General features: G+C 41.5%; 2 protein-coding genes across 7 annotated transcripts in view; both read right to left on the reverse strand.

Moving 5' to 3' along the window:
• Nucleotides 1-15817, reverse strand: part of MAP2K6 (mitogen-activated protein kinase kinase 6) — a 1063669-nt gene that overhangs the window by 364040 nt on the left and 683812 nt on the right. The gene's annotated exons all lie outside the window — the stretch shown is intronic.
• The window catches only part of LOC121921512 (ABC-type organic anion transporter ABCA8-like), a 102535-nt gene that overhangs the window by 37950 nt on the left and 48768 nt on the right, over nt 1-15817 (reverse strand). For all 6 annotated transcript variants that reach the window (XR_006101961.1, XR_006101962.1, XM_042449692.1 and 3 more), the window contains 5 exons: nt 13938-14101; nt 13058-13185; nt 9646-9783; nt 8344-8460; nt 1666-1842 (listed from right to left, as the gene is read on the reverse strand). Coding sequence is in view for 4 of the 6 variants with exons in the window: in XM_042449692.1 (XP_042305626.1) it covers nt 1666-1842; nt 8344-8460; nt 9646-9783; nt 13058-13185; nt 13938-14101 (724 nt within the window). In the remaining 2 variants the exon portion in view is untranslated. The remainder of the gene's footprint in view (nt 1-1665; nt 1843-8343; nt 8461-9645; nt 9784-13057; nt 13186-13937; nt 14102-15817) is intronic.

Genomic DNA, 15817 nt, shown 5'->3' on the forward strand with positions numbered 1-15817 from the left:
GGGAATTAACTTACATGACTACATTGATGTAACAAGTCACTTGTGGTAGCCATTCTGGCAAGCTACAGTAGGAGGAGATTAAAATGGGAAGCCACTCTGTCAGCCATGATGAAAGATCACCCACCCACCTTAGCTGTCACCAAGAGCAGACCATCTGGCAGACCAATACAGAAGAAAGGGTATTAGAAACAGGTATTACACCAGCACTGCTGGCTTTTGCCCTTTTCCTCCCCAATTTTTCTTCTCTTTGTGCTTTGTCATTTTAGCTTGTAAGCCTACAGGAAAGTGACTTGCTTTTATTGACCAAGCAGGCCACTAAGGAGAGAGTAGGATCAACATGTTACAAACAAACAGCTTAGTGAAAGCTGGCTTGATGTTACCATATAACACAGCAATGATGTGATTCCTTGATCATAGAAATTGCAGGCATCTGCATGTATTGTAAAGCCCTTTGTAAAGCTGTTTTCAGGCAAACCACTTCCTTTCTTGGAAGAAAGGATATCCCAGCCAAGTCACCCTTGCAAGAATTTCCAGCAGAAGGAAAGTGGTGGGGAGACAGTGTCAGCTGAATAGACACTTTGATGGGCAAGTGAATGGATGAAGAGAACAGAGGCCAGGTGGAGCCAAGATAGCACTGAGATGGGTGGGCATCTGCCTTCAGGAAGCAAAAAAGTTCAGTAAACCTATTTGCCCCTCCTAGTTACTTTTGACATATGCTTGCCATGCTTTCTGCATTCTTCATTGTGAATACAGATGTGATAGGAGATCCCTTGATAGGAGGCCTTGATATTGTTGTTTTGTTCTTTTATTCAACTGTTATTCTTTTCAGTATTTCTTTATGTATAAATAAATGCTGCATCAAAGTTCCTGTGTAGACGAGCAATTAATTTGAATTAAATCCATAATCCACAATGATGAAACCATTGCTATGCAAGAAGAGGGATGACTGGAAGCATTTGGTTTGGTTTTTGTGCCCTTTCTATCTTCAGTTGCAGTTCCCACGGAATTGCCTGAGATCAAGGACAGTGAAAAGGATCTAGTCCATGGAGATTATTACACCAGCTGTTTTCTCCTGATCTAGGCATTGGCTCAGATTGTGTATAAATTGATGTTATCACACAGTTCCATGCCCAGATCGGAGACATCCCATACTTGATCAGGACTTCTCCCGTACTTAGCAAAAAATTGTACTTTTCTGTTCATTGCAAAGTACAGGAGAAGTCCCAATCATGTACAGGATACTTCCAATCTGGGCACGGAGCTGTGCAATAACATCCATTTATACACAATCTCGGCCTGAGCTCAGATCGGGGGTGAGGGGGAAAGCCATGTGATAATCTTCCATGTCTCAATCAATCAATCAATCAATTGGTTGTTAGTCAGAGATAACAACATACATCTTACTAAGCTGAACAATAGCTGAACAAAACTTTAAAGTCCTTTCTGATACAATTAGGTCCTCAAAAATGTGCTGCCTTGGTAGATCTGAGGACAAAACTGATATCTCTGTTTAGTGTACAGTCTGGTACTTTGTTGATACCTCTTTTTGATTAGGTGCTTGTCTCTAAGTGCTCAAGGTCTGTGAGCAGTCTTAGTTCAGGTTTGTAACTGGCATGAAATATGTTATGCTTGTTTTTTCAAAATTATATAAACAACCATACTTACCGAAAAGAATATCAGGGTGGCAATAGTCTTTCCATTTGTAGTATATATTTGTAGCAAACAAGGCCAAAAGACTAGAGCATACAGAATACAATGCAGAGGGATATCTATCAGAGCTTGTCCACACCAATATGCAGAAGGGAAAATACCTGAAACCCGAAGCTGAGACCAAGTTTTTATCTGGCAAAGAAAGTGGCAAAAAATAGTTATACTCCTCAGTGTCCTTTCTAATAAAGTGAATTTATCATTCAAATATGGGCCTGGATTCCAAAGCTAATAATACTGATATTTTCTCTGACTCACACTATTGTTTTTTCCTACTTGCAGTAACTTTTTTCTATCACCCTCATTTCTTTCTGCCTCTGAATCCTATTGTACCTTGCTATATACCATTTCTTTTCTCTCTCTCTCTTTCTCTCTTTGGATAAAATTACCAGCTTGGTAAGTGAAAGGAATACTGTGGAGGAAGCATAATTTGATTTCAGTAAGGCCTTCGACAAAGGGGCCATACAGAGAGGCAGCTGCATGCTGCCCCTGTTTGCCCCGCATGGAGGCCACAGTAACCACATGCTGCGGCCTCCGCAGGGAGCAAAAGGAAGCCCTGAAAAGAGGCTTCTTTTTGCTTCCAGGAAGGGGTGCCATAGGCATGCCGGTGCATCATGACGACACTCCTTCTGCGCAGCACCATTTAGGCACTGTGCACGACATGTGTCATCATGGCGTGCACCATGTAGATGGATGTGCACCAAGATGGCTCCTGGATGGCACACTGAGGGCTCAGAGCACCCTAACACTCAGCCCTCATTGCATGTACAGGCTGGCACAAAGTGCTGGTCTGTACAGTCCCAAAGTCTCCCATGATATTCTGGCAAACAAGCTAGTAAAATGTGGACTAGACAATGCTACTGTTAGGTGGATTCATAATTGGTTGACTAGCTGAACCCAAAGGATGCTCACCAATGGCTCCTCTCCATCCTGGAGAAAGGTCACCAATGGAGTGCTACATGGTTCTGTCCTGGGCCCAGTGCTGTTCAAAATCTTTACCAATGATGTTGAAAAGAAATAGAGGGCATACTTATGAAATTTGCAGATGACACAAAATTAGGAGGACTAGCTAATACCTCAAAGGACAGGATCAAAATTCAAAATGACCTTAATAGATTAGAAAGCTGGGCAAACACTTTAAAAAAATGAATTTCAACATGGAGAAATGTAAGGTACTACACTTGGGCAGAAAAAATGAAATGCATAGATATAGGATGGGAGACACCTGGCTTAACAGCAGTACATACGAAAGAGATCTAGGCGTCTTAGTGAACCCCAAGCTGAACATGAGTTAACAGTGTGATGTGGCAGCTAAGAAAGCCAATGTGATTCTAGGCTGCATTAATAGAAGTATAGTGTCTAGACTGAGGGAAGTCAAAGTGCCACTATATTCTGCTCTGGTCAGGCCTCACCTGGAATACTGTGTCCAGTTCTGGGCACCACAATTCAAAAAGGATATTGAGAAACTGGAACGTGTGCAGAAATGGGAGACCAAAATGGTGAAAGATCTGGAAATTAAGCCCTGTGAGGAGCGATTTAGGGAGCTGGGTATGTTTACACTGGAGAAAAGAAGGTTAAGAGGTGATATGGTAGCCCTGTTGTATTTTAAACAAAACAGGTAGAAGTTTAAATCAAGAGAAATTATTTTTATGGACAGAAAAGATCTCAGTTGGTTTGCTTATATGCAGCTTAAGGACAGATTTAATCAAAACAAGAGAAATGCCTCCATAGAGGTTAGAGAAAATGAATTTTATCTATATTTCAGTAAAGGTGATGACTGTATAATTTTTAAAAAAAGATGTATAAATGGTTTCTAAAATTAGAGACAGAAGATAAGCCTGTGATAAGGTGAGCCCAAAATTTGGGACATAATGTGGAAATGAATGTATGGGTAAAAATGGGGTCCAAAGATATAAAATTTACTTTGTGGAGTAATTTAGAAGAAAACACGTATAAGATTATCTATAGATGACGTCTAACTCCAAATAAATTGTTGTAAATGTCTCAGAATGTTTCAAGATAAAGAAGGTTCCTATTTTTGTGAGTGGTGGACTCGTAAGAAGGCAAAAAGGTACTTGTCAAGATTTATATGTTAATCCAAACAATTTTTAAAAGTAGGTTCTGAAATGTTACCACAAATATTTTTGTTGAGTGTTATGGACAAAGAACTAGAGAGTAAATATGAATTATAGTAGGTCCTTGGAATCCACTGTGGTTTGGTTCCAGGATCCCTTGTAGATACCAAAATTTGTGGATGCTCAATTCCCATTATATTTAGTGGCATAGTAAAGTTGTGTCTCTTGTATAAAATGGCAAAATCAAGGGTTGCTTTTTGGAATGGATATATTTTCAAACCATGGATGGTTGAATCTGTGGATACCAAGGACTGACTGTACTGTACTTAACAAATTCACAGATTTTATTAAAGAGGGAATTACAGAGTCATTTAAGGATGAATAGAATTCCACAATTGACTATTGGAAGAAGATTTGCAGAATAATTTCGATAGTATTTTTAAGTGGTGTGTCATTTTTAATAACCAATATTAGAAATTTAGTTAAATTTCTTTTTTTATATTTTCTTTATGTGAAAGATATTGGGGAAGTAGAATTAACAGTTTGATATCATAAAGTGGCAGATTGGAAATCACTTGTTAATCCCTGTCTTGTTTGTGTATGTTTTGCTTTTGTTTGTAATATTTATAGTACTTGAATATAATACAAATGTATGTGTGGATTGTATTAATGGAAAATTTGTATTTTAATAAATTGTTTTAATGATTTTGCCACTTCCTGCTCTATATACTGAAATTGAGAGTCAAAATATGTTAGAAATCAAGAATTAAAAAGGTATCTGTTTTTATAACAGAGGAGGAAACTTTAAATATACAGATATCTTTGCTTGGGATCTAGCCAACTAACTCACAGCAAGAGATGAAAAAAGTCACAAGCATAAGGCACAGAACCTTCAGTCTCTCAATTTTGGGGCTGTCCACATGGCAGCAATAATCCAGTTTGACACAACTTTAACTGCCATGGCTCAATAATATGGAATTCTGGGAATTATAGTTTTGTGAGACATTTAGCTTATTCTCTCACAGAGCTCTGATGCCACAACAAATTCCCAGAATCCCATAACACTGAACTATTTCAGTTAAGGTGATGTCAAACTTGATTATTTCTGCAGTGTGGATACAACCTAAGAGATGGGTGTGGATAGGGTTGCCATAAGTGAGGACCTCCAAACCGGGACAAATGTAGGACAAATGCAGGACAACATTTTCAAATGTAGGACACATTTTATAAAAATGGAGGACACGCCAAAAAACTGAGGCTTTTTTAGAAATGTTAATATAAATCCATGTTTCTTAGGCATGATCAAAATGGAGGACATTTTGACATTATTCCTAGACAGATCACGGAAATGTACTTCCCTTTCTGGCCACCCCCCTCTCCCCATTCCAAACAGCACATTTGAGCATTGAACATGGCTTTATTTTAACATTGCCTCTTGCATATTTCAGAGGCTTATTCCACAACCAAACCCTTTGGTCAAGGGACTTTGGTTTTTCTTCATTTTGACTTGCTTTGTCTGTATTCCACCCCACTAAATAAAGGAGACATGAAATGGAGTTAATGGGTACAAGTTGTTAAACAAAAAAGTCTTGTGAGACTCTGTAGGCAAGAGGTGCACCATGTTAAGAACTGCATTAAGCACACTTAGGCTGCTGCCACACTGCTTTCACTCTCATCACTCCATCCTATGGAATCCTGGGATTTGTAGTTTGTTGTGGTGCCAAGGCTGGGCTTTGAAATCTCAGGCATAAGAGAGGCAAAAGGCTTGGGCTGCATCTACACTGGAGAAATAATCTGGTTTGAGACCACTTTAACTGTCTTGGCTGAATGCTATGGAATTCTGGGAATGGTGGTTTGTTCCAGCACCACAGCAGAATGGCAGTTAACCCCTGGAAAGCTCTCTGACCAAGGTGACCAATGCCCTCACCCCAAAATGTAGGGCACCCAAGCAAAAAAATGTAGGACATGGCCAAAAATAAAAGCTAAAAACACCCATGTAATTATAAATCCATGCTTCTTAGCCATGATCCAAATGGAGGACATTTTGAAATTTGACAGAAGAGGACATGTCCTGGAAAAGGAGGAGGATGCCTGGTCACCTTGTCTCTGGTCCAAAATACACTGCAGAAATAAAACAATGCTGGACTGAAATGCCCAGAGTTCCTCACCAAAGCTGCATCCACGCTGAGGAAATAATCCAGTTTGAGAGTGACTTAACTGTCCTGGGTTAGTGCTGGGGAATGCTGGGAATTGTAGTACATTTTGGCCCCAGAGCTATCTCTGACAGGGAGTCTCATAACCCTCCAAACATAGTTGAACTGCAGTGCCCAGAATTCCTCACCAGGTGCATCCACACTGAGGAAATGGTCCAGTTTGAGACTGCTCAGTGCTGGGGAATCCTGGGAATTGTAGTCTATTGTGGCCTCAGAGCCATCACTGACAGAGAAGTCTCAAAGTCTCCCAAACACTAGCATTCCCAGGATTCCCTAGCACTGAGTTAAAGCAGTCTCAAAGTGGGTTATTATTCCTGCAGTGTGTGTGAGAGATATAAAAGCTAGGGACTGGATTCATTTGGAGGATCTCTGTGTCCAAAACACACTGCTTGGACTGCCAGGGCTCAGTGCTATGGAATCCTGGGAATTGTAGTTTATTGTGGCATTGAGCTTTGGCAGTTAAAGGGGTCTCAAAGTGCAGAGGGGGGGGGAGAGAAAAGCCAGGGAGAGTGAATGAGAAGCTCATCTTGGCTGTGACTACTCTGAGAGGAGGAGGAGGAGGAGGAGGAGGAGGAGGAGGAGGAGGAGGAGGGAGGGAGCCAAGGGAAGTGGCCAGGACCATCAGCCTCCTCTCTTCCACCCCCCAGGCAACGCCTCCTCTGTGGACCATTCAGCTTCCTTTTGTCAAAAGAGCTCTGGTGCCACAAGAAACTACAATTCCCAGAATTCCATAGCACTGAGCCATGGATGTTTAAGGGGAGAGGTCAAACTATTTCTGCAGCCTTTTGCTATCCCAAAGCCTTCTATTATTTACCAGCAACTTGCAAGGGAAAACCTCTTCCTTCACCAAGCCATTGAAAACCAACCCTAATGGAGGGCTGATTGCTTCTTTCCCATTGGTCAGCTTCGGGAGAAATTTGCATATTACAAGTAAAGGTGTTTAGGGCCTCAAAAAACGATCCTGTGATAAAGAATTACAAGAATACTGAGTGGTATACATTTAAAAGATGAGGCATTTAGACTCCCAGTGAAACAGGAACAGGGCAGGTCCTGGGGGAGGGGCTAAACTGGGGTGGGACTGTGTGACCCTGCCCCAAACTGGGAAAGTCCCGCCCCCAGGTGGGATATGGCAAGCCTAGGTGTGGAAGAACCAGGCCTGTTTTAGCTGATACTTTGTCCTCTACTCTGGTTATGATTATCACAACCAAGAGATGCTTACATCTATTTTCTGGGCATACACCTGTACTGTGGAGCATGCCATCAGGTCCTAGCAAACAATGTTGGGAGATCTATCTGCACTTCCATCCCTCATTTACTGCCTGATGAAAGAGACCTGCTCTTCAATTTCCTATAACTGGCACTGAATCGAGAAGCTGGGGTGCAGAGATGGCCACAAACCTCCAGAACAACATCATCATCATCATCATCATCATCATCATCACCACCACCACCACCACCACCACTACCACCAACACATGCTCTGCTTCTGGTGCTTCCAATAGTTCCAATACATTGTTGAGGGGGGCATGAGTAAGAGGGCCATTTCAGTAAGAGGCCTGGTTTGGACATAGCCATCTACTAGAGGTGCAAGGCCTTCCACTGGGAGGGATTCATTATAGCCATAGTCACAACTATCATAAAACATCAACTTATGAAGCTGAAGTAGGAGCAGCCAATATGTCTGAGAGTAATGAGACCAAGAGAAAGGCTTCTTCTGAAGACTTCAGTGTCCAGACCAGCCCTCATGAGAAAATGCAATTCTTCAGATAGCCTGGACATGGAAATGCTACACTGAATCCATTAAACACAAACACTTTAAATGCCATGAGATCCCAAAATTTATAACCTGGGTACAACAATGCTGTCATAGATGTTTTGGCTACTATAGTAAACCTTGGGGATTATTGCACTGCTAAATAAAGCATCATACTGCTGCCAAATTCAATTTTCATTCAAGCTGCACAATGGTGTCACTGCATGGCTTTTCTCCAAAAAACCACCATCTGGGTACAGCCCAGCTCCAATGTGAGTCCCTAAACTCACTTCAGTGGCCATTTTTCAAAATTGGGAGCTTTCCAACTTTGAAAATGGCCGTTGAAGCAAGCTCAGGGACCCACATTAGAGTTGGGCTGTACCTAGATGGTAGTTTTGAGAAGAAAAGCCGTGCGATAACACCAGCGTGCAGCCTGACTGAAGACTGAATTTGGCAGTGGTAAGACACTTTATTTAGCTGTGCAGTAATCCCCCATATATACACCTACATATCATCCTGTGAGTCCCACCTTAATCAAAATCATTGCCAGATTTATTGAAATAAAAGGTATTCCATGTTCATTTAATAATTTTACCTTGTAGTCCCGAATGCTTGTCATTGAAAAGTTTGGAGGGAAAGCTGGGAATAAAAGAACAGCTGCAACAATGTATCCTTGAAAAAAATAAAACCAAACTCCTTGGGTAAGCCTTATCTGGGGAATGAATTTTAAAAATACATTTTAGAATTGCTTGTCAACAAGATAATATATAGACATTGAAAAGACTATTGAAAATAAAATTGAAAGATGGTAATTGAGTTCTTATTTGACATTTGCAGCATATGAAGCTCTGCCAATGTAGTGACAGAGAAGTCCGGGAGGATGCCAGCTGCAGCTAGGTAACTGGATGGAGGGAAATTTCTTGGTGCAAGCTACAACCAAGCAGTGGCCATTTCCCAGCTGCTGTCTGGCTGACACTGCAAAGCCTGATAAATATATAACGCAATGTGTTGTTTTTAAAGTCACTAAGGGAAGTGAATACCATTTGCATACCTTGTATGGTAGCTCTTTATTTGATAAATCTCTGCAGTCACATGTATCCATTCTATGGCTGCCTAGAACTATGTTTAGGAAGGTAGTCTAGGTAGTCTAGAATTTTGCAGGGGACCCTTCCTGGTCACCCTTCTTTGGACATATTTCAGTTTGTTGAACACTTTCTTAAACTGTAATACCCAGAACTGCCAAATAAAATGTGTCAATATTTAAGGTCCTTGTTCTTTTTGTTGGAAAAGACATCATTCAGTTTGCACTTAACTTACAAATGCAATTAGCAAGGCTGTTTAATATCCCTTTTCCTCTGTTCATTTTAGCCTTTTTTACTCTAGGTGACATCTGACCAAAACAAAATAGAGTGCTACTGTTACCTCCCTCAGTTTGGGCACTATAGTTCTGTTGAGGCAGCCTAGAACTGAATATAAAGAAAAGTCTAATGCAGAGATGGCAAGATACCAACTAGGTATATTGAGTCTACTCTTAAAAATAACTATGTGGGGGAAAAAAGGGGGAAAGAGAAGCAAAAGGGACTTGTATGCATTTCAAAGAACCACAGAGTTGGAAGAGCCCTCAAGAGCCCTCAAGTCCAACCCCTGCCATGCAGGAACACATTTCTTACTATAATTCTTTATAAAAACTAATGATTACTGTTCATTCAAGGAGAGAATGATTAAAGAAAATAGCCCAATAGCCCCTTTCCAAATTATGAATGTTACCTTAAAACACTGATTTTTCTCATACTGGAATGCTTCCTCAATGTCAACATAAATTGTTAACAGCAATAGTCCTACTCACTATTCCTCTCCACTCTAATAACATTTCTTATGCTACAGGTGCAAAACTTACTTCTAAATATGCATGATTCCATAATCGAAGATGAGCAGTAGAATTTGACATTTGCAGGAAAGCGTTGCTGATTATATTGATGAGCACAGGAAAACAATTGATCACTTCCATGTGGCACATTACTGTGAACCTGTATTTCTGAACCAAAGCAAGACATTACAGTCAGAACTTCAGTGAGCCAGAGCAGGCAATGCTGATTAAGCAACAGTCAGTGAATAAAACAAGCTCCACTTGATCTTCCTGATGAAGATGCCGATATAAAGGCAAGCACTTGGATGCTATAAGATGAACCCCATTAACTATTCATTTTGTCTCCTTTCATTTAACTTCCTTAACTAATTTTCTTCTCAAAGGAAGTAACAAGTAGTTTTACCAGTTTGCTTAGCACTGCAAGAAAGTCTTCCAAAACTGCACTGTTTTCATAATATGTGTATAGCAATATTATTTTTCTTAGAAAAACCTTTTTGGTTGAGGGAAATTATTTATATTAAAGAGGAACTATTTTACTGGCAAAATTAATAAAGCCTCTTGTTTTCTCTTGCTGAAAGAAAATCACTGAGCATTGTCCCTGGAAGTACTCAACACTTTGACCAGGGGTATGTGTACTTTTGTTGCAGATAAAAGCCATTGGAATAGTCTTTTCTAACTATCTATGGAACTGAGTCTTCCAAGGGAAAGTCTTATTACAGGACCTCTGAAAAATGATCAGGCTCACCTTTAAGGAGGGGCTACGATTACAAGGCAGGCATTCAAAGTGCCTTCCTTTAAGCCCTAGAATGTGCTGGCCTTTTAATGCCTTTGCATGCAAATCCCTGAAGTTGCTTGTGCTGTAGATCAGCCCCCTTGTTGATTAGCCTCAAGGAAGTTGCAGCCAAATGTCTCAAACTCTTCAAAGACTCCTTGGTGTTGTATTCCCTTTGTTATGTGGCTATGTAAGCAGAAAGAGATAGGATTCTAGAGAAAAGGGAGCTGAAAGGCTTATTGTGTACTGTTTAGTTTAAAGCATGTGTGGTTAGAAGAGCAGCAGTGTGACTTTTGCTTTTCTATAAAGACTATCTACTTTCAATGAACTTTGGTCCATCCCACTTTCTTGCTGTGAAGAGACTCAAATGGGGATAAACCTTTAATCAAAGTTGTTGGTGTGTGTTTGTGTATACTCCTTTCTGGCAGGTTCAGGACTTCTCCACAGCTCCTAAAAACTAATCACCAGTCATATGATTAATATGTTTCCTGTTACCAATAAAACAGGGCATAATTTCACTGAACCCCAGCAAACATGATATCTATAATGTCTTCTCAGCTACTGTTTCCTGGCTAAGGATGGAAAGAATATTTTAAAATTACCAGCACAACTGGCAATCCTGAACCTAACTTCAGACCTTATCGCACACACAATTGTAAACGTTCTGGGGACGGAAGGAGGACGCACGTGTGCGTGCGCGTGCTGCAGAAAACGGAGTTTATCGCACACGAATACGTCCTCCAAGAGACCCTGTTCCGTCCCCCGGCGCGCACCCGTTCACGTCCAGTCCTGATGAGCATGATTTTTTGCTGACGGAAGGTAATCCGTCAGGCAAAAATCACGCCCATCAGGACTGGACGTGAACGGGTGCGTGCCGGGGGACGGAGCAGGGCCTTTTGGAGGACGTATTTGTGTGTGATAAACTCCGTTTTCTGCAGCACGCACACGAGCATCCTCCTTCCGTCCCCAGAATGTGTGTGCAATAAGGTACTTCCAAAGAGCACTTATGAACCTCACTGTACCCCCAGATTCAAAGATCTGCACATTTGGCTCTAAACTGTCTCTACAGGGTTACCGTGGATTACCCAAATACCAAGGAACAATAACTATATTTCTACAAAGGAGTAAGGTAAAATGACAAGGAGACCTAAACAAACACACACAGATGAGATGTGACATTTGGACACTTTTATTACTGCATGTACAGAGACGTAGCCAGGATTTTAGGAAGGGGGGGGGTCCAGACTAAGTGCCACCATTATAATGGGGCTTGGGTGCAGCGGCGCAGCAGCACACACCATTCATTTTTCTAATGGAAGGGGGGGGTCCGGACCCCAAGATCCCCCCCCGGCTATGTCCCTGGCATGTAGAACAATGACAGCCAACACATAGCCATGGACACTGATCCCTGTTTTAACAGGCCTTACAACATTTCTGTTCATTTGTTTGCTCTTTACAAATGTGGAACATCATGTTCCAGGAAGTTAAATTCTCTCTTAAAGCAAGACATTTTATTTAAGAGTGGGATCTTTACATTATTAAAACTTTAAAAAAAACAGCCTGGAAATGGACTCCCAGACAGTTTTGGTTTTGGTGTGGTGCAGTTTAAAGTGGGAGGGTTAAAAAAACTGGTCCCTGTACCTTCTGAAATTCCCCCATCCTGTTGTACAGGAGACCCCATTGAAATAAGTCTCTCTCTCTCTCTCATCCTCTTTCCAGTAATTGGTTTTGGAATGTAGGAAGGAAGCAGTCTTTTCTCTCATTTTTATGAATCTCTGCAACATACATTAATGACCCTGTGACCACACTGTTGGAACAATGTTCCTTTAAACTGTTGTAAAATATTTTGAGTCCCAGGAATTGCTGAGTTAGAGCACTTGGCATGATGCAAAAACTTTCTACAGGGATTGCATCATGTTGAGACTCTTAGCCATCTCACTATATAAGTGCACTGAGAGTCAGAGCACATGTGGGTTGATGTTAGTGGGTTGGATTAGTGAGTTGATGTTGGTTGGTATTGTGAGGATCATTGCTGAGTGACTACAGATGGCATATGTTGATGGGAGTCAGGAGGAGAGCTAGTGAGTTCTTATATATATCGTAACTCAAGATAAAGAACCTCCAAGGACTTGAAAGAAATCAACTGTGTCTGTGAGTTTGTGTATGGAATGTGGTCAGTGCATTGCTAATACTGTTACACTGAACTGGTACGTCTGTACTCTGCCACAGTAAGCTGCTGCTTAGACAGTTTACCTCAGATAGCACTATACATTGGCTTCTCAAGTGGGCCAAAGAGTTTTTGGCCTGTTACAGATTGCCAAAATAAAGCTGCTTCAGGTCTCTTTGGAGGTATGCTGTTTAAATGATGCATGCATCCTAAGAATCCGGAAGCTGCACCAAAGCTGCACTCCGGTGCTTAGGAATGGAGTGTGGCTTTGGCACGACCTCCGGACTCTTAGGAGCCATGCATCATTTAAATAGCATACCTCCAAAGAGACCCAAAGCAGCTTTATTTTGGCAGTCTGTAACAGGCCTTTGTTTTTGATACTGCTAATCCAGCAGGTGAGAAGTGAGCCAACACACATATCCCACACACCCCTTTTGGAGAAGGGACCATCCACTAAATATTTTCTTCCAAAAGAAATACAGTAATTAAAAGTTAAAAGCTACCTTGTCTTTCATGGCTACTTTTATTGCTCCACTGTGTACTAACTGATCACTGACGTTGCTGCCAGAGACTACATCCAGCTGGATATTCTGACTCTTCACTGCATGGATTAAATTGTCAATGCTTGCACCTGTACCAAAGCAAAACGGTTTGAGAGAATGATTAGAGGACTATCTTTACGCCCAAATGAACAGGAAACTACCAAAACAAAAAATAATGCAATGGTTAAATAATATTATATTACATAAGACATTTGGGGACGTGACAGGACTATTGTGAAAGCTCTTCTGGAGTCATGAAGAAAGAGAACCTTGGAGAAGGAGGGTATCACTCCAAAAACGAGGAAATGTGCCTTTAGAAGTGGCCCAGTTCTTGAAAAACAAACTGATAATCCTCCTACAGTAAAGATGTGCATGCTGGAAAAGATAAAAGGATTCAAACAGTGGAAATACAAGCTTAGCAGAGTTTGTGACAGTCATGTGGACAGAATGGTGAAATTGGCTGCCTGGTAGAAAAGCTGCAGGTATCACACACAGCCTAAATATCCTGGTACATAGTGCTGGAATAGAATCTGTGGTCATGGTGTATGATGGCAACAATGATGAGGGGGAAATGAACTAATAAGGTCCTAGAAGCCAAATTTGATTCCTAGCAGACTCAAAGCAAGGGCCTCAAAGGCAGAGTTTTCTGCAACGTTGTCTGTTTCACACACGCGGCCAGCTAGAGAGGAAAAGCTGAGGAGTCTAATGTGTGGATGAAGTAGTGTAGGGGGTGAGTGGGTTACAACTACCAGTCATAATTAAGCATCCTTAACACTACAGCACAGTTGATCTCAGTCTGAATCTTTGGAAAGAATATATTTTCCAGGTTCTGTGCCCTTACCGGTATCATTAAGGATAAGAAGTCCAGAGGTTCCTGTGAGCAACTGCTTTCCTGGCTCAAAATAAAGACCAGGATGAAGCTCTGCTTTATGCATTTTAACCCAAATACCGATAGTAGTAGCCTGAAGGATTAAAGGTGATAGCATAATTCCAAGAAGAAGTAATCTGTAAAGAAGTAGAAACATAAATTAATACAGGAAGAGGTGATATTTGGCCAGTTATACTGTGTCCATAAGGTGAAGTACAAAGGGAACATCAAGTAATGGAATGGAAGGAGATGCATTATCATACAGTCCCCTTTTCCAGAACCACCTCAGTTGTGGTGGGATCTTTCTCAGTCTGTGGTATTATAGGTGAAGGAGGTACAAAATTTATGAGATACTTCACAATACCTCACTCTGAGGAGGGACCCCCTTAGATTGATACATCTGGCCCTAGGAGGTTTGGTGGGGTGCCTATCCACTCTTTTCTCCCTAGCAAGGATCCTCAGAGGTGACCCCTGGGATGATCAGACAATTCAGAAAGCATTTGCCACAAAAGGAAATCAGGTAGTGTGTTTCTTTGTTGTGGTTTTGAGGTTACTGCAGAATGAAGTATCAGGCCATTCACTCTCAACAGATCATAGAATCATAAAGTTGGCAGAGACCACAAGGGCCATCCAGTCCAACCACCTGCCATGCAGGAAATCCAAATCAAAGCATCCCTGACAGATTGCCATCCAGGCTCTGTTTAAAGACCTCCGAGGAAGGAGACTCCACTACACTCCAAGGGAGTGTGTTCCGCTGTCGAACAGCCCTTACTGTCAGGAAGTTCCTCCTAATGTTGAGGTGGAATCTCTTATCCTGTAGTTTGCATCCCTTGTTCCGGGTCCTGTTCTCTGGAGCAGCAGAAAACAAGCTTGCTCCCTCCTCAATATGACATCCCTTCAAATATTTAAACAGGGCTATCATATCACCTCTTAATCTTCTTTTCTCCAAGCTAAACATCCCCAGCTCCCTAAGTCGTTCTTCATTGGACATGGTTTCCAGACCCTTCACCATTTTAGTCGCCCTCCTTTGGACACGCTCCAGTTTCTCCACGTCCTTTTTAAATTGTGGTGACCAGAACTGGACCCAATATTCCAGGTGGGGCCTGACCAAAGCAAACTACAGTGGCACTATTACTTCTCTTGAGCTAGACACTATACTATTATTGATGCAGCCTAAAATTGCATTGGCCTTTTTAGCTGCCACATTGCACTGCTCACTCACGTTCAACCTGTGGTCTACTGGGACTCCTAGATCCCTTTCACATGTAGTTTCATTCAGCCAGGTGTCCCCCATCCTATATCTGTGCATTTTATTTTTCTGCCCCAAGTGCAGTACATTTTGTTACATTTAGCCCAGCTTTCTAGTCTATTCAGGTCATTTTGAATCTTGATCCTGCTATTAGCTATTCCTCCTAATTTGGTGTCATCTGCAAATTTGATAAGTATGCTCCCAATTCTGTCATCCAAGTCATTGATAAAGATATTGAATAGCACTGGGCCCAGGACAGAGCCCTGTGGGACCCCACTGGTCACTTCCCTCCAGGATGAAAAGGAGCCATTGTTGAGCACCCTTTGGGTTCGGCCAGTCAACCAATTACAAATCCATGTAACAGTTACCTTGTCTATCCCACATTTTAAAAGCTTGTTTGCAAGAATGTCATGGGAAACCTTGTCAAACGCCTTCCTGAAATCAAGATATACTATATCCACAGCATTCCCTTAATCTACCAAGCTGGTAATTTTTTCAAAGAAAGAGATCAGATTTGTCTGGCATGACTTGTTTCTCTGAAACCCGTGTTGACTTTCTGTGATTATTGCATTGCTTTCTAGATGTTCACATACTCTCTGTTTAA

This window comes from Sceloporus undulatus, chromosome 2 (assembly GCF_019175285.1).
Source record: "Sceloporus undulatus isolate JIND9_A2432 ecotype Alabama chromosome 2, SceUnd_v1.1, whole genome shotgun sequence".
NCBI lineage: Eukaryota > Metazoa > Chordata > Lepidosauria > Squamata > Phrynosomatidae > Sceloporus > Sceloporus undulatus.